Source organism: Chiloscyllium plagiosum, unplaced genomic scaffold, assembly GCF_037043375.1.
Source record: "Chiloscyllium plagiosum isolate Xiang-an unplaced genomic scaffold, Cpla_swu_hap1 HiC_scaffold_17, whole genome shotgun sequence".
NCBI lineage: Eukaryota > Metazoa > Chordata > Chondrichthyes > Orectolobiformes > Hemiscylliidae > Chiloscyllium > Chiloscyllium plagiosum.
The window spans coordinates 57,766,399-57,791,823 of NW_028270155.1; the positions used below are offsets into that span (position 1 = coordinate 57,766,399).

The 25,425-nt window shown below is 44.4% G+C and overlaps 1 protein-coding gene across 5 annotated transcripts in view; it reads right to left on the reverse strand.

Annotated features, from left to right (window-relative positions):
• Positions 1–25,425, reverse strand: part of plekhg4 (pleckstrin homology and RhoGEF domain containing G4) — a 223,245-nt gene that overhangs the window by 165,201 nt on the left and 32,619 nt on the right. For all 5 annotated transcript variants that reach the window (XR_015759974.1, XM_087995955.1, XM_043707122.2 and 2 more), the window contains exon 2: positions 4,390–4,587. Coding sequence is in view for 4 of the 5 variants with exons in the window: in XM_087995955.1 (XP_087852081.1) it covers positions 4,390–4,587 (198 nt within the window). In the remaining variant the exon portion in view is untranslated. The remainder of the gene's footprint in view (positions 1–4,389; positions 4,588–25,425) is intronic.

The window sequence follows — 25,425 nt, forward strand, 5'->3', positions numbered from 1 at the left end:
ACTTACAAGAGGAATAGTTTCCTGACTGAATGATCACTACGCAGAAGGCACAGATCCAAGGGGACTGACAAACGAACAAGAGATGACATGAGGAAGATTGTTTAACTGACCAAGTAGTTAGGATATGGAATTTACAGTCTGACAGGGCAGTGGGTACAGTTCAATTGTGGCCTGTATAGGAATTTGGATATATTCTTGAAGGAACAAAATTGTTGATACAGGGAAGAAGTTGGGGCACAGGACTAACTTCTTCAAAAAGCCAGCAAATGTCATGGGCTGAGCAGTACAGCACAGGAGGAAGCCATCTATGATCTACAATAAACCTGGCTGGGAATCAGATTATGAACCCACACTAAGATAACATTTCTATTTAAATGAATTTACAATTCAGTATATTTCTCACTACTAAGATGCAGATTTAAAAGATTGCTACAGCTCTTATGAATAAATCGATCTGACAGGTCAACAGAATAAATATGGAAATAATCAATAGTCTAATAGTTTTTGATGTTTACATATTTCATGTAATATGTTTCACAATGCTCCATCACCAATGAAAGTACAATAACCATACCAGAAGCATATTTCTCATTGTCACACTGATATTTAAGAATGTTAAACTGTGATATCATAGGCAACATTATCCCTGATAGATCAAGACTATTCTGTTACTTAACACTGCTTAAAAATAAAAAATTCCCTCGTTAACTATTTTGATCTCCCATTCTACATTATGCAACCGGAACCATCATTTTTCAATGACTGTAAAACAAAACAAGCAGATGTATTATGAGTTGATAGCTGTAACAAGTGATAGCATTATGAGTCAATGATAAAACACCACAGAGACTCTGACTATTTAAGACAGCAGTCTGGTGAGTCAATGAAAGTCAGAATGGAGTCAGAATGCCATATACATATGGAAAGATACCCAACTTATTGGTCCAGCAAAAGCAGCAAGTGGGTAGGGAAGCAGGAGACCAGTTAGCCCAGACAAGAATGGAGTGGAGGTGAGTTCAAGAGGCAATGGACCTGGAGGAGGAACAAAGCAAGCAGGTTTGAGAGACAATAGCGGGTTAATACCCGAGAGGGAGGCAACCTGTAGTGTTGCAATTTTTATTTAAAACAAGACTTCAATGCCATAAGAGGAGACAAAAGGAAAGGCAGCAAAAAAAAATCAGGTTTTAAATTTAAAATTTACAACACCGAAGGTCACGATTTGGCCACTTGAGGTTTACCAGCTTTTTTTGCTTCATCAACCAAAAGCAAGTATCGCCCAAGAGACAATATTTTGAGTATAACAGCATCATCTATATTAAAAGCACTACATATCAAGTACACTATCCAGTATTAATAATTTCTCATCAGATCTTTATCAAAATGTAAAAATTAGAACAAAATTAGGAAAGACGTGCAACAGCAGCAACTACAAGACTTTTGTTATATGAATTCACTCAACATAAATAATAATCCAGATTAGATGGTGCTGGAAAAGCACAGCAGGTGAGGCAGCATCCGAGGAGCAGGAAAATCGATGTTTTGGGCAAAAGCCCTTGATCAGGAATGAAGCAGGGAGCCTCTGGGGTGGAAGGTGGGGTAGGCTTACCATCTCCCCAGCCCCACCCCCCTCCCATTTATCTCTCCACACTGGAGGCTCCCTGCCTTATTCCTGATGAAAGGCTTTTGCCCTAACGTCGATTTTCCTGCTCCTCGGATGCTGCCTGACCTGCTGTGCTTTTCCAGCACCACTCTAATCTTGACTCCGATCTCCAGCATCTGTAGTCCTCACTTTCGCCATAAATAATAATCCATACAAGCTTTACAAAGACAGTTCATGTAAAGAAAGAAAAGTTTACATTTCTTTCTCTCCCATGTTGTATTTTGTCCATTAGGGAAGCAAAATATATAGCAACTTTATTTGTTTTGTTTTAATTATTCACACAAACAAAACGGGAACAATAATGCTCTGATGTGTCAATTAAAATTGAATAACAGGAAGCTTAACTTACCTTTTGTTTGTGTGGAGCAAGTGGGTTTCACTGGCTGGACTAACATTTATTGCCTATCCCCATTTGCCCTGAGATAGTGATAATGAACTGCATTCTTGAACCATTATTTGCCCTGAGATGATGATGGTGAACTGCATTCTTGAAACGCTGCAGTCCATTTGGTGTAGACACACACACAAGCAATGTTGTCTAGGACAGAATTCTAGGATTTTGACCGAGGACAGTGAATGAGCAGCAACATATTTCTGAGTCAGGAACTCCAATACTGATCATACCAAAATCTTGCTTCAGATGATTTATGATAAGAATGGATTTCTCTTTAATTACTATATCTGGATTACTTCTTCAGAACATCCCCATTTTTAAAAGTGTGATTGAGCTATATGGTATTTTCAATTCATTTATCATGAAAGTTTAACACACTTTTAAAGCAGATAAGTTTTAACAATAGGATACAAAATGTTTGACCTTATTATGTTCTATGAAATGTCTTTAATTTATTCAAGGTTAAAATGTTTTGAAGGTTAAAATGTTTTGATGGTTTAAATAAATGAAAGGGCTGAAGCTTAAGTATAATGCATAGAAAATGTGTCGTTTCAAAAGACATATTCCACACTAACTTTGAAAGCTAAGTGAATTCAGAACATTTCATAAAAAACAGAAAATGTCCACTGTGCTCAAGATATTTAGTCAAATAAAGACATCTACAGCAACAGCATTTTAAATCCAGTTGGATTAAGCCCCTAAAAAAATCCTATGAACTTTGAGATGGAACACAATGAAAATAAATCCCTGAAATCATTTAACACATTGCAGCGCAATGCAAAGACTTCCAGTGCACTGAGACACTTGTTCAGAAGCTGTAGTTAGGGGAATTGCATAATATGTCTATTGCCAAATCATTGGGACTAGAAAAGCAATATCAACATTTTTAGCATTTTAATTTAAAGTTTAATTTAAAGAAATCTATTTTATCAGTTTACTCCATTATAACCCTGAGATTGTTTCAAATTAATTTCCATTATGCCATGGTAATGGTGGGTAATAAGATGACTGCCAAGGCCTTTTTCCTAGGATAGGGGAGTTCAAAACTAGGTGGCATAGGTTTAAGGTGAGAGGGGAAAGATTTAAAAAGGACCTGATGGGTAACTTTTTCAGGCAAACGGTGTTGTGTGTATCGAACAAGCTGCCAGAAGAAGTGGAGGCAACTACAATTACAATACTTAAAATGTATCCGCATGGGTATATGAAGAAAAAAGGTTTAGAGGGATATGGGCCAAATGCTGGAATAGGGGACTAGGTCAGATTGGGATGTCTGGTTGGTGTGGATGAGTTGGACCGAAGGGTCTGTTTCCGTGCAGAATGACTCTATAACAGTATTTGATCGGTCGTCTACTCTGTAAATGATTGCTTAAATTGCAGAAGCAAAAATGATCTAAGTGAGAAAACATATTTCTACTTTAATTTAAATTGTTTCAAAATGTATAGTGTGTCATAACATCATTTTAATAACTCATGAACTTATCTAAGATTATTGTGAAACACTATTTAAAATGGAGCATGTATTCTAAATTATAACTTGCATTTCACACCAAAATTAAGTTTACTGGACTGCATAATGGGTTTCATTTAATACTAAAATCTAAGTTGCTTCCTCATTTTAAAAGAGTGCAAAATGGATTTGGATTTATTCAACTAAATTCATGCAAAGTCTGATTGTATGAGGGTTTTAAATTAAATTCTATCTTCCCTTGCTACACAATTGATGTTTATAAGTCAATCCCTGAATTTATCAAATAGTTTCTGAGTTTACAGAGAATAATCAAAAAGCATAACCAGTTCTGCATTGTTAATTTTTTAAATCATTAATATCTGACACAGCAAAAAGTCAAGAATTTGCAGATTTGGCAGCATGTGAAGGGAGAGAAACAGAATTAACATTTTGAAGAAGAGTCATCGGACTCAAAATGTTAAATCTGTTTCTCTCGCCACAGATGCGACTACTATAGATGCCTTTTTTTTGACTAAATGTCTTCAGCATTCGATTTTTATTGTAAAATTATTCAGTCTGTTGCAAAGTTAATAGCAACTTTGCAGCCACATATGTTTCTGACTAATATTTTTGAGCTTCAAAATGCAAGAGCACTGTTAAAGGAACTGGCTTGAATGTGTTGCATTTTCTCCCACGCATGAGTTTTGAGTGCAGCTGTTAAGGATAACAAGACTTGCATTTTTAAAGACATTCAGAGTAACTAGAATTGCAGCAGTACAATAATCATTTATAATAGACACATTAACGGAGACAAATTATGGATATACATATCAAAGACATAAGCTCAACAAAGTGAATTATCCCCTTCCTTCACACATTTATACTTACACAAGCATCTTGTTGAATGCATTGCAGAATGTGCTTCGCAGGCACAAGGAAATCAATGAGGTAGCACAATCCGTCACCACGATATGCTTTCTCCACTACATCAAAAACCTGACACAGGATTGTGGATGCTGTTGCTTCAAAAGGTGGATAGAGTGCTGAAAGAGTACTTTGAATACAAGCATCCAAGGATTCAGAATCCTGTCAAAAGGAAAGCATAAATGAGTTAACAGCAGCTTTAAAAACATATAGTATTCTTGACGGAGTTCATAAAATGAAAAAGATGCATTTATAATCAGCCGTTTTGGCAATTAGACAAAATAGCAAACTCCAACTAATAATTTGTGTGTTCAATTTAATGAACAAACCATGACAAAAGGTCTTCAAACCAAAACATTTACTGAATTACTCTCTCTGAAATGCTTCAGACCTGCACAGAATGATCAAAATTTTGTTTTTAAATTCAGATTTCCAATAGTGACTGCTTTTTGGGGGTTATGGGGGAAGACACTACTAACTTAATTTGCACAATTTAGATTACAAGTTTTACTAAGTCATTTTGTATACCTTAGAAAGACTATTACAATAAAAATAGATGCAAGAAACCAAGCAGTAAACTCAATAAAGCAAACTTTTTAAAGCATGACTGAATTAATTTCTACAAATGAAATTATTTTTCTAGCACAGATTTTGCTGCTTTCATAAGAATCATTAACTTCTTTCACGAGTTTTGCTAATATAACAACTATAACACCAGAGGATGTGGAAACTATAAATACTAAAGTCTCTGCGCTGCATAATTCATAGTATTATCAAAGATGCCCCCATACGTAGAATTAAAACATCTAATTGCATGTAATATTAAAGCTGCGAAATAAAAGCTGAAATAAGGTCAATATTCTACATTTCACTAACACTTAGACAAATAGATGTGCCAGACACTCTGGTATCCTACAAAGTAAGTTGATGCTCTAGCTGCTATTCAGTTGCATAACTACACCAAACACGATTGAGGAAAGTGATCAAATTATTAATCATAATGCATGTTAAAGAAGCTGGGGACTGAACTGCTATTTTTGTGTGTGTATAAAGAGGTTGCATAAGGTTTTCTACTTTAAACTTGCATGCACAGCTGTCCAAACACTTGCATCAAATCCATCAAGAAATTACAGGACAGTTTGGTCAAAGGAGTTAAAAAGCTCCAATTGACTTAATAAACTTCATGGAAGACGTTTCACTATTGATGACAACTGCTTTGACTGAATTATAATCCTCTTATTGCATCTCAAGAATGTTGTGCTCCAGTAGTGAAAGGAACTTCATATTTCATATAGTTTATAACCATGCAGGTTGTATCTCAAGGTTGACCGTTACACAACAAATGTAACACATAAATAGCAAAACGGATTGCACAGTGAGGACTTTCACACATGATCACCAACTGTGTACCATTTGATAGCATGACAGATTGAATTATACCATTTTACCACTGATATTTTGTGATTAATTCTGAACAATTTCCAATAAGACGCAGGAAAGAACATAGTTGCAATGAGTCACTACACCCCTTAAACAACATCTCAATCTGCTACCCATGCCCCTTACTGATCCTCAACAATTTTCATATGAAGTAAATAAAACAAAAATATTTTTAGTTGTATAACTATCTTTTATCTGGAAAACACATTATGGATGTTCATGGATTTCAATAATGAGAGAGTCTCAGCAACAACCCTCTGATGCAGACAACCCCCATAATTCTTATCCAACATTCTAGTGATATCTCAAAAAAAACACTTAAGTCAGATATGACTTACGCTTCACAAAACCATGCTTACTCTGCTGAGCTGATACTTGGCCCAAGTGCAAGTTAATCTGTTTGATGATACATTCCAACATTGTCACAATGATAATCATATTATGTACGTTACACCAAAAGTTTAGATGATTTATGATTATCTTTCATCAAACTGCTTGAACATGTTACAACACACCTCTGTGGCAGGTCAGACGAGATCCTAGATCTTCTGGACCAGAGGGTAGGTGGCTATTACTGTGCTGCAAGACACAGCTATACTGGAGACAATGGTAAACCTACTCACGTTAGCAACTGCACACAATTAAAATAATTCTGGGCAGGTAAGTAACCAGAAGATGTGAGGTGCTGCATTTTGGAAAAGCAGATCAGAGCAGGACTTATACAATGAATGGTAAGATGCTAAGGAGTCTTTTTGAACAAAGAGACCTTGGAGTGCAAGTTCATAGTTCCTTGAAAGTAGAATCGCAGGTAGATAGGAGAGTGAAGAAGGCATTTGATATGCTTTCCTTCATTGGTCAGTGCATTGTGTATAGGAGTTGGGAGGTCATGTTGCAGCTGTACAGGGCATTGGTTAGGCCACTTTTGGAATATTGTATTCAATTCTGGTCTCCTTCCTATCGGAAGGATGTTGTGAAACTTGAAAGGGTTTAGAAGAGATTTACAAGGATGTTGCGAGGGTTGGAGAATTTGAGCTATAGGGAGAGGCTGAATAGGTTGGGGTTATTTTCCCTGGATCGTTGGAGGCTGAGAGGTGACCTTAGAGAAGTTTATAAAATCATGAGGGGCATGGAAAGGATAGATAGACAAAGTCTTTTCCCTGGGGTGGAGGAGTCCAGAACTAGAGGGCATGGGTTTAGGGTAAAAGATATAAAAGAGACCTAAGGGGCAACGTTTTCACACAGAGGGTGTTACGTTTATGGAATGAGCTGCCAGAGGAAGTGGTGGAGGCTGATACAATTGCAACATTTGAGAGGCATTTGGATGGGTACATGAATAGGAAGGGTTTGGTGGGATATGGGCCGGGTGCTGGCAGGTGGGACTAGATTGGGTTGGGATATCTGGTTGGCATGGACGAGTTGGACCGAAGGGTCTGTTTCTGTCCCGTACTCTAAGTCACCTGCAGCCAACCATTCCCATTCTAATGATTAAATTGAATTGGTCTGCACTCTTACAGTACAATGATAGTGTCCCTACCTCTGAGTTAGAAGTCCCACCTGCTCCAGGGATGTGAGTAATAACATCCCTGAACAGAATGCTTTAAAAAAAACTGAATAAAATCAAAATTGCAGAACTGTTTGAGTCCTTTTTCACATAAGCATAACCGGTTCTGATAATTTAATGAATTAGCTATTAAAAATGACCCCATCTCATTCTTTCACAGACAAATAAACAATTCAGACTGTTCTCCTCTTAGAAAACTGCTGGCAAATAAAATCTAAACGACTCATTCAAAAACCATCCATCGGAGGGCGACGAAAAGGGAGTGGCATCACTGGCGCATACATCACAGCCTGGAAGCAGTCATCTGCACTAAAGAGCAAATCGTCAGGCATCAGCCCCCCTGATCAGCAGCAGAAAGAGCATCCAGCAGAGGACAACTGAGAGGGAGAGCTATCACATTGCTTCGAAATGGGAATATCCGCTGTCCGTGCGCAGACTCATGTGCATTTGTGACCAGTTCGAATGGGCCTCGGGGGCCAAGGTAAACCGAGGCAAGAGCGAGGCCATGCTCTTCGGGAACTGGGCCGATCAATCCTCGATCCCCATCACCGTCAGGACCGACCACCTGAAGGTGCTGGGTATTTGGTTCGGAGGGGCTGGGGCGTGCGCCAAGTCTTGGGAGGAGCGTATCAGCAAAGTGAGGCAGAAACTGGGCAGATGGAAGCTACAGTCGCTCTCCATCGCGGGAAAAATGGTCATCAGGTGTGAGGCACTGTCATTGCTGTTATACGTGGCACAGGTCTGGCCTATTCCCAGAACCTGTGCTGCTGCAGTCACCCGGGCCATCTTCCAGTTTATATGGAGGTCAAAGATGGACCGGGTCCGAAGGGACTCGCTGTATAAAGATCTGGGCAACGGGGGAAAAAATACACCCAATGCCATCCTCACCCTGATGGCCACCTTTGTGTGTGGCTGCATCAAGCTGTGCGTGGATCCCCGGTACGCAAACACCAAGTGTCACTACGTACTGAAGTTCTACCTGTCCACGGTGTTGCGAAGGATGGGCCTGGCCTCGCTGCCGCGGAACGCTCCGAGTAGTTGGACCGTTCCGTATCACCTGTCCTTCGTGGAGAAGTTTATGAAGAAAATCACCTTTGACCACAAGTCCATTAGGAAGTGGTCAGCACGTAGTGTCCTTGAGACCCTTCGGGAAAAGGAGAGAGCGGATCCTATCGAGCGGTTCCCTGAGCAGACTGTCAAAGCCATTTGGTAGAATGCCTCATCGCCAGAACTTTCCAACAAGCACCAAGACATGGCTTGGCTGATGGTGAGAAGAGCTCTGCCTGTGAGATCCTTTATGCATGCCCGACTCTCAGCCGCACCGCACACTGCCCTCGAAGCGGCTGCGGGGGGGACGAGACTGTCACACACCTCCTTCTGGAATGTGCCTATGCAGAGAAAGTCTGGAGAGGAATGCAGTGGTGTTTGTCGAGGTTCGTCCCGAGCAGTGCCGTGACGCGGGACTCCGTGCTCTACGGTCTGTTCCCCGGGACGCACACCGAGACGAACATCAACTGTGCCTGGAGGATCATCAACTCGATGAAAGACGCTCTCTGGGTGGTCCGAAACCTGCTGATCTTCCAGCTGAAGGCGTTGACCCCAACTGAGTGTTGCAGACTGGCACATTCCATGGTCCAGGACTACGTGTTGAGGGACGCGCTGAAGCTTGGGGCAGCTGCCGCCAAGGCGCGGTGGGGAAAGACCACTGTGTAAAGTCTGCCTGCCTAACGAAGAACAGGGGGCCCATGCAGTCATTTGGGCTCTGCTGACGCCTCAGCTAATTATATGGGCATATGATCAAAAAATGTACAGACCTGTATAAAAATGATAAGTTTTGATCTCTGTATGTAAATGTTTACATGCGTATGGCATGACCAATTGTACAGACCATCAAATTATTTATGAATAAAGTATATTTTTGAAAAAAAAAGCGAATGTGTACTGCCTGCAGGATTTCCCTGCGGCAGGCTATTTCGACGTGACCTTCAGGAGCGTGAAGAATTGCGAGCAGCTCCTGAAGGTCTTCAAGGAGAAGGAAGGGGAACCTCTGTTCTCCACCTTGTCGGCGGTCCCGTTGTGTGTGCTTCCTGCGCAGAGGAGTCGGGTTGTAACAATCCAGATGTACAACCCTCACGTCCCAGCAGCAGATGTCCTGACCTTCTTGAGAAGATATGTCCAGGTCGAGGGAGAGAGTACCAATGTGGTTGATCCTTTCGGGATCTGGACCAGCAAAAAACAGGTCAGGGTAACCCCACCCTCCAGCTTTGCCATCGGAGGAGGCAGAGGTTACCTGACATACGCAGGGCAGCCAAAAGTGTGCCGAACCTGCGGGAGGTCAGGCCACATGGCGGCGGATTGTAAGCTGACCGTCTGCCAAAACTGCAAGCAGGAAGGCCACCCGACCAAGGAATGTAAGGAGGCCAAGAACTGTGATCTGTGCGGAGAGGCGGGCCATATGTACAAGGCCTGCCCAAGACGAGGGGCCGCCACCTACGCACAGATGGCCGGAGGTGGCAACACGAGCCGTGGACCGCCTAAGACCAGCAAGGTACCACAAAACAGCACGGGAACGGTGTCTGAGGCACCCAGAAGGAAGGGCAGGCTGTAGCGGAGCAGACGGCAGACAGCGGGGAGATGCAGCAGCCGATCCAAGCTCCTTCAAGACAGACGGAGGAAATGGAAGAGGAGGGATCAAAGGAGGCAGAGGATTGGATTACTGTCAAAAGCAGGAAGAGGAAACCTCCCAAAGCCACCCAGCGAAGCGACACCTACACGACGAAGATACAGGCAGCTCTTCCGACGGTGAGGACGGGCGCAAGGAGGGTCGTCACAGAGGAAGAGACGTGGGGAAAAAGGAGGGCAGCACTGCCCAAGCAGGGAAAGACGATCCCTCTGAGGGGATGGGTAAAGGCCTCCCCCCACCCGGTGAGAACCAAGAGGTACCCACCGGCCCACAGCTCCAGGTAACTGGGAGCAGCGGTCCTGTGACAGCCCCGCTGTCAGATGGAGAACTGGACTATGCGGACCCTGGGCCCGACCCGAAGACACCAGAGCAGGGAAATGTCATCAGCGTGGAGCCGGACAGCTACCTCAGCCCTGGGAGGGTCCAGCAGTTTGCCGTCACCATGGGGATGCACACAGCCACCCCAGAGGGGCAAGACCAGCAGCAAATGGACAGTGTCAACTTTGTAAACTGTTAAAATGGGGTTAAAAATTGCCAGCATCAATGTGCGTAGCATCAAATCGGCTATGCGATGTGTTTCTACGATGGCCTTCCTGGCCAACGTTAAAGCCGACGTCCTGTTTCTGCAGGAGTGTGGGATACCGCACCTCAGCAGCTACAGGAGATGGTCAAGCTTGTGGGCCCATGGGCCGTCACTTTGGTCGGGGGGCAACGATAGCCGCGCCTCCGGCCTGGGTATCCTGTTGCGAGGAGGCAACTTCACCATCTCCGAGGTTAAGGAGATGGTGGCCGGGTGCCTCCTCATCGCTGACGTCATGTACAGGAATGCTCCCCTGAGACTGATTAATGTGTACTCCCCAGTGATTAAGAGTGAACGGTTGGCCGTCCTGCAGCAGCTTCCACTGTTGCTGGCTACGTCCAGGTCGGTCATTCTGGCCGGAGACTTCAACTGTATCATTGATGCAGATGGACGATCCGGCGGGGGGGACAATAAACTGGACACCACGTCCAGAGCCCTGATGGACACGGTAAAGGTGCCAAGCTGCACAACGTCTTCAGCACCCCTGCAGACGGAGCGCAGCGTAGAAACACCTGGTCACGGGCAGACGGGTCTATCCGCTCAAGGATAGATTACCTGTTTGTGTCCCGAACACACTCAGTCAGATCCACCGACGTCAAGCCGGTGTTCTTCTCTGACCACTGCCTCCTGCTAGCCGACTGTCACCTACAGGACGAGCAGCGGGCTGGTAAGGGAACGTGGAAGCTGAACACAAAGCTGTTGGCCCGGGAAACATTGAGGAGCTCAAGAGGGACTACGCAAGTTGGAGAACCATGAAGCCCCTCTTTGAGTCCCCAGCAGACTGGTGGGAAACAGTAAAAGGGAACATCAAGAGGTTCTTCCTCCTCAAAGGTGTTCAGGAGGCGAGAGAGAGGCGGGGGAAAACTGTCCCAGCTCCAGGAAAGTATGCAGAACCTGCTCCTGCTGCAGACGATGGGGGTCGATGTCACGGAGGACCTTAAGGAGGTGAAGGGCCATAAAGCCTCGCTCTTTGCTTCGGAGGCCTCCAAGATAATCTTCCAGTCCAGGATCCGCTCGGTGAAGCAGGACGAGACGTGCTCACGTTTCTTCTTCCAAAAGGTGCACAAAGAGAGCTCCGTGCTCAGCAGCCTGAAAGAAGAAGATGGCTCGATAACGTCATCTCAGGCTGACGTCATGAGGATCAGTAATTCCTTCTATGCCAGTCTGTATGACGCGAAGCCGACCGACAGCTTGGCCTCCCAGTCGTTCCTGTCGTCTATCACGGAGGTCTTAGACGACAGAACACGCGAGAGGCTGGACCAGCCGCTATCTCTGGACGAGCTGACCAAGGCCCTCGAGTCCTTCGAAAAGAATAAAACTCCTGGAAGCGACAGCTTACCGGTCGAGCTCTATTCCGCTCTGTGGGACTTGATTGGCCAGGACCTGCTGGAGGTGTATGTCAGTATGCTTCGGGCAGGTACCATGAGTGAATCCATGAGGAAAGGCATCATCACCCTCATCTACAAGCGGAAGGGGGAGAGGGAGGAACTCAAAATTGGAGACCAATCTCATTGTTGAATGCGGATTACAAAATTCTGTCAAAGGTAATCGCCAACCGGGTCAGGTCTGCTCTGTGGTCGGTGATCCACCCTGACCAAACCTGTGCTGTACCGGGCAGGAAGATCGCTGAAAGTCTCGCACTCCTCAGGGATACGATCACCTACGTGCAGGACAGAGGGTTGAACACCTGCCTCATCAGCCTGGACCAGGAGAAAGCCTTTGACAGGATATCACACACGTATATGAGACAGGTTCTCTCCAAAATGGGCTTTGGGGAGGGAATCTGCAATTGGATCAGACTGCTCAACACCAACATTGTCAATGCAGTCTCAATCAATGGGTGGGAATCAGATAGCTTCCCAGTCAGATCTGGAGTCAGGCAGGGCTGCCCTCTCTCTCCTGCCTTGTTTGTGTGCTGCATAGAGCCATTTGCCGAGTCCATCAGGAAGAATGCAAGCCTGAGAGGGTGACTAGTCCTGGCAGCGGGGCCCTACAAGTTAAGGCTTCCCTGTACATGGACGACGTCGTCGTTGTCTGCTCGATTCCACTGTCCGTGCACAGACTCGTGTGCATATGTGACCAGTTCAAACGGGCCGTGGGGGTCAAGGTAAACCGAGGCAAGAGTGAGGCCATACTCTTCGGGAACTGGGCCGACCAATCCTCGATCCCCATCACCGTCAGGACTGACCATCTGAAGGTGCAGAGTATTTGGTACGGGCGGGGTGGGGGGGGGGGGGGGACTGGGGCGTGCGCCAAGTCTTGGGAGGAGCATATCAGCAAAGTGAGGCAGAAACTGGGCAGATGGAAGCTACGGTCGCTCTCCATCGCGGGGAAAAAACCTGGTCATCAGATGTGAGGCACTGTCATTGTTGTTATATGTGGCACAGGTCTGGCTTATTCCCAGAACCTGTGCTGCTGCAGTCACCCGGGCCATCTTCCAGTTTATATGGAGGTCAAAGATGGACCGAGTCCGAAGGGACTCGATGTATAAAGATCTGGGCAACGGGGGAAAAAACATACCCAATGCCATCCTCACCCTGATGGTCACCTTTGTGTGTGGCTGCATTAAGCTGACCGTGGATCCCCAGTACGCAAACACCAAGTGTCACTACGTACTGAGGTTCTACCTGTCACCGGTGTTGCGAAGGATGGACCAGGCCCTGCTGCTGCGGAACGCTCCGAGTAGTTGGATTGTTCCATATCACCTGTCCTTCGTGGAGAAGTTTATGTAGAAAAACACCTTTGACCACATGTCCATCAGGAAGTGGTCAGCACGTAGTGTTCTTGAGACCCTTCGGGAAAAGGAGAAGACGGATCCTATCAAGCGGTTCCCTGAGCAGACTGTCAAAGTCATTTGGCAGAATGCCTCATCGCCAGAACTTTCCAACAAGCACCAAGACATGGCTTGGCTGGTGGTGAGAAGGGCTCTGCCTGTGAGATCCTTTATGCATGCCCAGACTCTCTGCACCACCGCACACTGCCCTCGAAGAGGCTGTGGAAGGGGGGGGAACGAGACTGTCACACACCTCCTTCTGGAATGTGCCTATGCAAAGGAAGTCTGGAGGGGAATGCAGTGATGTTTGTCAAGGTTTATCCCGAGCAGCTCCATGACGTGTGTGTCTACGGTCTGTTCCCTGGGACACACACCGAGACGAACATCAACTGTGCCTGGAGAATCATCAACTCGGTGAAAGACGCTCTCTGGGCGGTCCAAAACCCATTGGTCTTCCAGCTGAAAGAGTTGACCCTGACTGAATGTTGCAGACTGACACATTCCAAGGCCCATGACTATGTGCTGAGGGACACGCTGAAGCCTGGGGCAGCTGCTGCCAAGGCGCAATGGGGAAAGACCACTGTAAAAGGTCTGCCTGCCGAAGAACAATGGGGGGGTCCACTCAGTAAATGGGCTCCGCTGATGTCTCAGCTAAACATCTGGATGGTTACCATAGACTTGTATATACAAATGACTCAGTCTGTCCTCTGTATATAAAGACATGTTTTATATATATATGGATGGCATCACTAACTGTACAGATATCAAAAGATTTCTATGAACAAAGTATAACTTTGAAATAAATAAATAAATAAGGAGGAAGATAGAAAGATGTGCTACTGCAAAATTTGTTGGTAGAAAAGCAAATATTAAGGCTTTGATTTGAGAGTCTTTGGTGGGTAGCAGCTAACCCTAGGTTGAGTCCTTTTAAGTCTTTTTTCTATGGTTTTAGGGCATTTGCATGTTCTTCCTGCAGGAGATGGGAGCTTAGGTAAACTTCGCTGTGGGAAGTACACCCAGCTGCAGCTTCTAGGAGACTGTGTTAGGGAGCTGGTGCTGGATGGCTCAGGACCATCAGAAATGTTAAGCACTTCATAGGAAGAGTTTTAGTGGGGTGGTCACATTTAAGGTGTAGGCAGAGCACCTAGGTGGCCACCAGGAAGGGCAAAGGGAATAGGCAGAGAGTGCAGGAATCCCTTATGGTCATTCCCCTTGAAAAAAGTATACCATCTTGAATATAATTGGGGGCATGACTGTTTGGGGAAAGAAGCAGTAGCCAGGTCGATGGCAATATGACTGGCACTGGGGCATAGCGGGAAAGGGTAAAGGTAAACAGGACCTTTGTTGTAGGAGGCTCGATAGGGGGACAGACAGGAGATTCTGTGACTGCAAACAGGAATCCAGGATGGTGTGCTGCCTCCTGGGTGCCAGGGTGCAGGATGTCTAGGAATAATTGCAGAATGCTCTCAAGGTGGAGGGAGAGCAGCCAGAGGTCACTTTTGACATTGGTAGAAATAGGCATGAGGTCCTGCAGAGTGATTATAGAGAGCTAGGATAAAAGTTAAAAACCAGGATCTCGTCAGTGGTAATCTCTGGATCTCATATGCTAGTGAGGGTAAGATCAGAAGGATATAGCAGATGGATGTGTGGCTAAATGATTGGTGCAGGGGGCAGGGAATCAGATTTTTAGATCATTGGGATCTTTTCTGGGGCAGAGGTGACCTGCTCAAGAGTGACAGGCTGCATCTGAACTGGAGGGGGACCAATATCTTGGCAGCTAGGTTTGCAAGCATTAAAAGGGAGGCTTTAAACTAGATTGGCAAGGGAGTGGGATCCTCAACAGCAGGGAGGCAAATGGAAGGAGACATAATAATCAGAACTAGTAAAGTGAAGAGACAGTTCAGGCTGGAACACAACAGGGAGCAAGGAATGCCTATTGGATTGAACTGTATCTATTTCAATGCAAGAGGGCTGACAGGTAAGGCCATTGAACTCAGGGTGTTTATAGGTATAAGAGAAAGTGAGGATTGCAGATGTTGGAGATCAGTCGAGAGTGTGTTGCTGGAACAGCACAGCTAGTCAAGCAGCATCCGAGGAGCAAGATAATCGACATTTCGGGCATTAGCCGTTCATCAGGAATGAGGCTTGTGGACTGGGGGGACGGAGAGATAAATGGGAGGGGAGTGGGGATGGGGCAAAATGGCTGAGAATGCAATAAGTAGATGAAGGTGTGGGGTGAAGGTGATATGGAGAGGAGGGTGGAGGAGATAGATGTGATAAGGCTTAGGGGACTGGGGAAACGAAAATCTTGGTGGTGGTGAAGGGCATGGGTGGTGTCCCAAACGTAGGTGGGGAGTTGGTAGGGATGATGGTTTGGTGATGGGAGGTGAGGTCGTGATCGAGGGGCAGTAGGCGAGTTGGCACCTGGCTTCAGCGGTGTAGAAGGTGGTGTGCCAAACTACCACAGTGCCCCCCTTGTCTGCTGGTTTGATGGATAGTCATAGAGATGTACAGCATGGAAACAGACCTTTCGGTGCAACCTGTCCATGCCGACCAGATATCCTAACCCAATCTAGTTCCACCTGTCAGCACCCGGCCCATATCCCTCCAAACCCTTCCTAAGCATATACCCACTCAAATGCCTTTTAAATGTATTGATTAGATTAGATTACATTACATTACATTACTTACAGTTTGGAAACAGACTCTTCGGCCCAACAAGTCCACACCGACCCTCCGAAAAGCAACCCACCCGGACTCATTCCTCGACATTTACCCCTTCACCTTACACTATGGGCAATTTAGTACGGCCAATTCACCTAACCTGCACATTTCTGGACTGTGGGAGGAAACCCACGCAGACATGGGGAGAATGTGCAAACTCCACACAGACAGTTGCCTGAGGCCGGAATTGAATCCGTGTCTCTGGCGTTGTGAGGCAGCAGTGCTAACCACTGTGCCACCGTGCCGCCCAGCTCGGTATTGTACCAGCCTCCACCACTTCCTCTGGCAGCTCATTCCATACACGTACCATCCTCTGCGTGAAAACGTTGCCCCTTAGGTCTCTTTCATATCCTTCCACTCTCACCCTAAACCTATGCCCTCTAGTTCTGGACTCCCCAACCCCAGGGAAAATACTTTGTCTATTTATCATATCCATGCCCCTCATAATTTTGTAAATCTCTATAAGGTCACCCCTCAGCTTCTGACGCTCCAGAGAAAACAGCCCCAGCCTGTTCAGCCTCTCCCTATAGCTCAAATCCTCCAACCCTGGCAACATCCTTGTAAATCTTTTCTGAACCCTTTCAAGTTTCACAACATCTTTCCTATAGGAAGGAGACCAGAATTGCACTCAATATTCCAAAAGTAGCCTAATCAATGTCTTGTACAGCTGCACATGACTTCCCAACTCCTATACTCAATACTCTGACCGATAAACAAAAGCATACGAAAGGCCTTCTTCACTATCCTATCTCCCTGCAACTTCACTTTCAAGGAGTTATGAACCTGCACTCCAAGGTCTCTTTGTTCAGCAACACTCCCTAGGACCTTACCATTAAGTGTATAAGTCCTACTAAGATTTACTTTCCCAAAATGCAGCATCTCGAATTTATCTGAATTAAACTCCATCTGCTACTTCTCAGCCCATTGGTCCATCTGATCAAGATCCTGTTGTAATCTAAGGTAACCTTCTTCACTGTCCATTACACCTCCAATTTTGGTGTCTGCAAACTTACTAACTGTACCTCTTATGCTCGCATCCAAATCATTTATATAAATGGCAATAAGTAGAGGACCCAGCACCGATCCTAGTGGCACTCCACTGGTCACAGGCCTCCAGTCTGAAAAACAACCCTCCACCACCACCCTCTGTCTTCTACCTTTGCGCCGGTTCTGTATCCAAACGGCTAGTATTCTGTAATCTTCCTGTATTCCATGAGATCTAACCTTGCTAACCAGTCTCCCAAGAGGAACGTTATCGAACGCCTTACTGAAGTCCATATAGATTACATCTACTGCTCTGCCCTCATCAATCCTTTTTGTTACGTCTTCAAAAAACTCAATCAAGTTTGTGAGACATGATTTCCCACACACAAAGCCATGTTGACAATCCTTAATCAGTTCTTGCCTTTACAAATACAAGTACATCCTGTCCCTCAGGATTCCCTCCAACAACTTGCCCACCACCAACGTCAGGCTCACTGTTCTATAGTCTATAGATGTTGGGGTTTCATTTCTAACTGCTGTCGTAACATAGACTGCCTCAACTTGTCCACCCTCTCTCATCCTCTACAACCTCCCTCCCTCGCAACACACACCCTTCTCTCCCTCCGCTCCAACCCCATCATCATCAAGCCAGGCGCCAACTCGCAGACACTTCCTCCTCGACCACGACCTCACCTCCCATTACCAAACCCTCATCTCCCAGACCATCCACAACCTCAACACCTCTGGGGATCTCCCAGCCAGAGCTTCCAACTTCATAGTCTGAGAGCACCACAATGCCCGATTCTACCTCCTACCAAAGATTCACAAACCTAACTTCCCCAGTTGACTCATTGTTTCAGCCTGCTCCTGTCCCACTGAAATCATCTCTGCATACCTTGACACCGTCCTATCCCCCTTAATCCAGGAACTCCCCACCTAAGTTTGGGGCACCACCCACACCCTTCACCTCCTCCAAGACTTTCGTTTCCCCAGCCCCCTATCCCTTATCGCCACCTACAAAAAGACTCCACCACGAGGGATATATTTCCCTCCCCACCCCTATCAGCATTTCGGAGAGACCATTTCCTTCTCGACTCCCTTGTCAGATCCACACCCCCCACCATACCCCTGGTACCTTCCCAGTCACACTGGAATTGCAAAACTTGTCCCCACACCTCTTCCCAATGTCCGTCCAAGGCCCCAAAGGACCCTTCCACATCCGACAGAAATTTACCTGTGCCTCCACGAATGTCATCTACTGTATCCATTGCACCCGGTGTGGTCTCCTCTACACTGGGGAGACAGGATGCCAACTTGTAGATCGTTTCAAAGAACATCTCTGGGACACCTGCACCAACTAACCCCATTGCCTCGTGGCTGAATACTTCAAATCCCCCTATGATTCCACCAAGGACATGCAGGTCCTGGGCCTCCTCCATCGCCAAATCCTAACCACCCAATGCCTGGAGGAAGAACGCCTCATCTTCTGCCTTGGGACCCTGCAACCATGCGGGATTAATGTGGATTTCACCAGTTTCCTCATTTCCCCTTCCCCGCACCGCCCTCTTGACCTGTCATAGTCTTCCCCATCCATCCGCTTCACCCTCCTCTCTGACCTATCACTTTCTCCCCCACCTTCATCCACCCATTGCATTCTCAACTACCTTTCCCCTCTCAGCCCCCGTGACCCACAAGCCTCATTCCTGATGAAGGGCTTATGCCCAAAATGTCAATTCTCTTGCTCCTTGGATGCTGCCTGACCTGCTGAGCTTTTCCAGCACCACACTCTTGACTGTGGATAAGTATGTGGGACTGGGATATCATAGCCATTACAGAAACATGGTGAAGTGAGGGATAGGAATGACAGCTTAATGTGCCAGGATACAGGTGCTTTACACAGTACAGAAGTGGTGGAAAGAGGGGTGGGGGAGTTGCATTTTTGATTAAGGTGAGAATCACAGCAATAATCAGAGATGAAATAACTGAAGAATCATCCAGTGAGCTGTGTGGGTGGAGCTAATAAATAAGTAGGGGATGGTGACATTATTAGGATTGTACAAACCACCCCCAAATAGTCAAGGGGAATTAGAGGAACAAATATGCAGGGAGATTGGGAAGACTTGCAGGAGCAATAGGGTTGTCATAGTAGGCGATTTTAATTTTCCTAACATAGACAGGGACTGCCAGAGCTTTAAGGGCTTAGATGGGATGGAATTTGTTAAGTGCTTTCAAGAAAGTTTCCTCAAACAGTACAAAGAGGGACAAAACTCGACTTAATCTTGGGAAATAGGGCAGGACAGGTAATTGAGGTGACAGTGGGGGAGCATTTTGGGAGCAGTGATCATCATTCTATTAATTTTAAAACAGTTATGGAGAGGGACAAAACTGGTCTACAGGTTCAAGTTCTAAATTGGGGCAAGGCAACTTTTGATGGAATTAGATAGGAGCTTGCAGGGGTTGATTAGAGTAGCTTGCTTGCAGGCAAAGGAACCTCTGGCATGTAGGAGGCCTTTAAAGTGAGATAGCTGGAGTTCAAGGTCTGTAGTCCCTGTGAGGGTGAAGGGGAAGGTTGACAGAAATAGGTAACCCTGGTTGACAAGAGATATTGAAGCTTTGACCAGAAAAAAAGGAAACATGGCTCAGGTACAGGCAGTTGTGATCAAGGGAATCCTTGCAGGTATAAAGAGGATACGGGAGTTTACTTAAGAAGGACAGCAGGAGGGCGAAAAGGAGGCACAAGATAGCCTTGGCTGAGAATGTTTGGGTGAATTCAAAGAGGTTCTTTAAGTGTATTAAAGGAAAAAGAATAACTAGAGACAGAATAAGATCCCTCAAAGACCAAAGTAGACATGTATGGGTAGAACCACAGGAGATGAGCGAGGTACTCGATGAATATTTCTCCTCTGTGTTTACCATGGAGAAAAACATGAAGACTTGGGAACTTGGGAAAGTTAGTGGTGATATCTTGGGAGCAGTCCATTCACAGTAGAGGTGTGGGATGTATTAGAATGTATGAGGGTGGATAAATCTCCTGGTCCTGACCAGATATATCCAATGGACACTACAAAAGAAAGAATTGCGGGAGCCCTGGCTGATATTTTTGCATCATCGTTCGCCACGGGTCCTGGAAAACTGGTGGGTAGCGAATATTGTGCCTTTATTCAAGAAGGGCTGCAAAGAAAAACCAGGGAAGTATAAACCAATAAGTCTAACAGCTGTAGTGGATAATTTACTTGAGAAGATTCTGAGATAAGATATACATGCATTTGGAAAGACAGGGTTTGATAAGGAATAGTCAGCATGGCTTTGTGCATGGGAGATCATGTCTCACAAATTCGTTAAGAGTTCTTTGATAAAGCGACCAGGAAGATTGATGAGGGCAGGGTTGTAGACGTTGTCTATACTGATTTCAGTAAGGCTCCACATGGTAGGCTGCTCTGGAATGTTAGATCACACAGAATCCGGGGGGGTGGGAGGGCTGGCAAATTGGATACACAATTGGCTTGATGATAGGAAGCAGAGGATAATAGTGGAAGCATGCCTGTTGGACTGGAGGCCTGTGACTAGTGAAGTGCCTCAGGGATTGGTGCTGGGCCCATTGCAGTTTGTTATCTATATCAATGATTTGGATGAGAATGTACAAGGCATAATTAGTAAATTTGCAGATGACACTAAACTAGGCAGTATCGTGGACAGTGAAGAAGGTTATCAGAAATTGCAGCAGGACCTTAATCAAATAGGGCAGTGGGCCGAGAAATGGCAACTGGAGTTTAATATAGGTAGGTGTGAGTTTTTGCATTTTGGAAAGCCAAACCAAGGTACGGTGAATGGTAGAGCCTTAAGGAGTGTAGTCAAACAGAGGGACCTTGGAGTTCAGGTGCTCAGTTCTCTGAAAGTGGAGTCACAGGTAGATAGTGTAGTGAAGAAGGTTTTTGGCAAACTGGCCGTCATCAGTCAGGACTCTGAGCATAGAAGTTTGGAAGTTATGTTGCATTTGTACAGGATGTTGGTGAGGCTGCACTTGGAGTATTATATTCAGTTTTGGACACCCTGCTATAGGAAGGCTGTTACTAAACTGGAAATTTACAAGTATGTTGCCAGGACTCAGGGGTCTGAGTTATAGGGAGCAGCAGAACAAGCTAGGACCTTTTTCTTTAGAGCGTAGGAGACTGAGGGGGTATCTTGTAGAAGTGCCGAAGATCATGAGAGGCATGGATAGGGTGAATGTACTTAGTCTTTTTCTGAGGTTGTGGAACTGAGGACTTGAGGGCATTGGTTTAAGGTTAGAAGGGAAAGGATAAAAGGGAACCTTAGGCGCAACATTTTTACACAGAGGGTGGTATGCATATGGATTGAGCTGCCAGCAAAAGTGATTGAGATGGATACATTAACTACATTTAAATGCTATTTGGACAAATAAATGGATAGGAAAGGTTTAGAAGGATATGGGTCAATTGCATAGAAATGTGGTTAGCGTAGATGGACATTTTGGTCGGCATTGACCAGTTTTGGCCAAAGTCTCTGTTTCCATGCTGTAGGACTCTATGACTCTATTGGGAACATTACTAGGATCAAAAACCTATCCTTAAGTAATTAATGCCTTTTCTCTACTTCAAACAATATCTTGTCCATGATGTAATAAACGTCCAATGCCATTCAACATTTTTTTAGAAAACATGTTGGCATCATTTTATCAAATTCCTTTGAAAACAAACATGTACATCTGTATCAGTAATATTCTATAATTATTTCTTCAGGCCATTCCATTAAATTCATATGAATTAACTTTTACAACCCTATGTTGACTATCTAAACTTTTATCTTTTCTATATACCTTTCTATTGGGGAATAATTTCATCCCAAATTAGGGACTCCCAACAGCCTATCCACTACTAAAGTTAAAAAGCTTAATCTGTCCTTTCCTTCTTTTCCCCCTCGTTAAAGGGATGTTGCATGAGCAAGGCAGCAGCCCTCTGATACCATTTGCCTGTGCAAGGACTTTTGGAAGAGGATATCGCTCTCTTTCTTAGTGTTTTCCATGAAACCTCTCCCCATCCAACCATACTGGAATAGGAATATTTCCAAAAGTTCCTACTTCTACTGAAATAATCATTATAGCAGTTTTGCAGTCATTGCTCTTTCCTTTGGTAAAGGCTGTGTGAGCCATATCTTCTTTCATTCCATGCTAGGAATAAGGCTAGGACCCTGATTCTAAGGAGGAGATATAATGTTTTGTCCTGAGTTTTTGGAAATAAGGAACAAGTAGCTCATACAAAAACCTATCATTACCCCACAACAATGCAAGTCATGATTTCCTTACCAGAGAATAATCCTGAAACTATAATGCACTAAGTGCTCAACATTGCTGTTTTTAGCATGTAAAAACTCCAGTACAAAGTTAAGATATTGATGCAATGGGAGGCAGTAAACAAACTACAAGCAGACAGAACTCACATATGGGACTTTGTTGATTGTGTTTTTGCACCAATTTTGAAATGAGAAATTGTATGCAGGCGACATTAATAACTGGTGGGGTTGTCCGTTGGAAAGTTGGGCAGAGAAAGGCAGATGGAGTTTAATCTGAACAAGTGTGAGGTGATGCATTTTGGGAGATCAACTGCAAGAGAAAAATATACTGTGAGTGGTAGGACCCTTAGGAGCATTCAATAAAAGGGATCTTGAAATGCCTGTTCATAGCCCCCTAAAAGCGACACAAGCAGATAAGGTGATAAAGAAGGTATACAGCATGCTTGCTTTCATCATTCACAGCACTGATTATAAAAGTTGGCTGGATAAGTCTTTAGATAGGCAACATTTTGAGTATTGTGTGTAACTTAATCGCCGCACTTCAAGAAGGATGCGGAGGCTTTGGAAAGGATGAGAAAGAGGTTTAGCAGGATACTCCCCAAATTGGACTGTATTAGCTACAAAGGAGAGATTAGATCAATTTGGATTGTTTTTGACAGAGGGTTAGAAGCTGAGGGGTGACCTGAAAGAAGTACATAAAATTATGAGAGGCATGGTTAGAATGCAAAGTTTTCCCAGGATGGAAATGTAAAAAACCAGGCTTAAGGTGAGAGGGGAAAAGTTTAAAGATGTGCAAGCAAGTGTTTTTTTTAAACAGAGGTGCCTGGAATGTGCTGCCAGGGCAGGTGGTAGAAACAGATATGTTAGCAAAGTTAAGGAGACATCGAGACAGACAGATGAACAAGCCGGGAATATACAGATTTGGACTATGTCCAGGCAGATGTGATTAGTTTAGAATGGCATCATTGTCAGCATAGACAAGGTGAGCTGAAAAGCCTGCTCCTTTGCTATATCGTTTTATGCACTAAATGCAAACTCTAAACGTTTAACTCCAGTCACTGTCTAGTTCACTCTCCAGCTGCTTCAGTTATCAACTTGTAGAGACCTGACACAGTCCAGACACATCACTGTAATGTTGCAGAATATGATATGCAATCTTGATCCACAGACGGTTCAAGCAACTGCTTTATGATATATTGCCAAGAAATGTCACTAATTTAAAGCCGATGCTTCAAATATGCTGTCTAATCAGCTTTGCTTTGAGCCACTACTTTAACCCATAAAATCATACTTGGAAAAGTAAATATAGATTCAATATGGCCTGCAAGGAGCTCACATCTGGGCATTGTAAGGTTATGAACATTGCAGTAGCTACATGTGCAGTAATTTTACAATTACATTTTTTGCTCAAGGAAACATGCAAGTGCAACTTTGTCAAATTCAGCACAATTACATTACAGTTATGTACTCATAATACAAGAGAGACACATAAATCAACTTACATCTATATTTCTTTACCAGCATAACTGGACAGCATAATTCTGCATAATCAGTAGTTATGTATGAACGGCTACTGTGAAAACAGCAAATTATCACAACGATGTTCAGTGATGGCTAAGATGCATTATTTGAGACACTCTTACTCAGCGCTACCTGACTCAAAGTGCATGATGTCAACAGTGAAACGAAGAAAGCATAGAGTCATAGAGTCCTACAGCACAGAGACAGGCCCTTTGGCTCAAACCAATCAAAATGACCATCAGCGCTAACCCCATTTCTCTGCACTGGGCCCATAAGCTTCTAAAACTTCCTTATCAATGTATTTGTCCAAATATCTTTTAAATGTTATTAATGTACCCACCTCAACCACTTCCAGCAGCAACTCATTCCATATGCCTACCACCCTCTGTGTAAAAAAAGTTGCCCCGCAGGTTCCCTTTTATTCTTTCCTCACTAACCTTAAACTGATGTCCTCTAGTCCTTGATTCCCCAACCTTGGGAAAAAGACTGAGCACATTCACTCTATTCATGCCTCTCATGATCTTATACACTTCTACAAGATCCCCCCTCAGTCTCCTACACTCGAAAGAAAAAAGTCCTGGCTTGTCCAGCCTCTCCCTATAACTCAGATGCCTAGGTCCTGGGAACATCCTTGTAAATTTGTTCTGCACTCTTTCTAGTTTAATAACATCCTTCCTATGGCAGGGTGATCAAAACTGAACACAATACTCCAAATGTGGCCGCACCAACGTCCTATACAACTGCAGCATAACTTCCCAACTTCTATACTCAATGCCATGACTGATGAAGGCCAGTGTGCCAAAAGCCTTTTAAACTGCCCTGTCTACATGTGACTTCACTTTCGGAGACCTGAGCACCTGATCTTCAAGGTCTCTCTGCTTGACTACACTCATTAAGGCCCTACCATTCACTGTGAAACCCTTATCTTTATTTAACTTACCAAGTATTATTTGACAATGAAGTTGGAAAATACTCCACTTTGAGGACTGGGTTCAGTGAAGGTTTAGTTCGTTTCAGCATGCTATAAAGTGAGATATCAGTGCAAGAAGCAAACTATGGCAGATATATATTTCCAGCTGTTTAAGTTGAACCCAGAGAGAAACTTTCCATGATTCATTGTACTGCTCTGGTTTAGTGGATTTTAAAGAGTTGCAAAACGAATGGGGAGAGTAAAGAGATGGAATTATTGATTACTTCTGTTTGAATAGATTCAAGCTAAAAATGGTCTCTTGCTGCTTACTAATTTCTTATTTTTGATATGTATTTTTGAGATCAATTGGTATATTTATTTCAGTGAAGTTGCAGGAAAGTGAGGTTGCAGTTCAAAATCAGCTAAGATTGTATTGAATAGCACAGATAGGCAATGTAGTCTACTACTGACACTTGTAGTAACATTAAAGATTAAAATGAGTTATGATAAATGATTT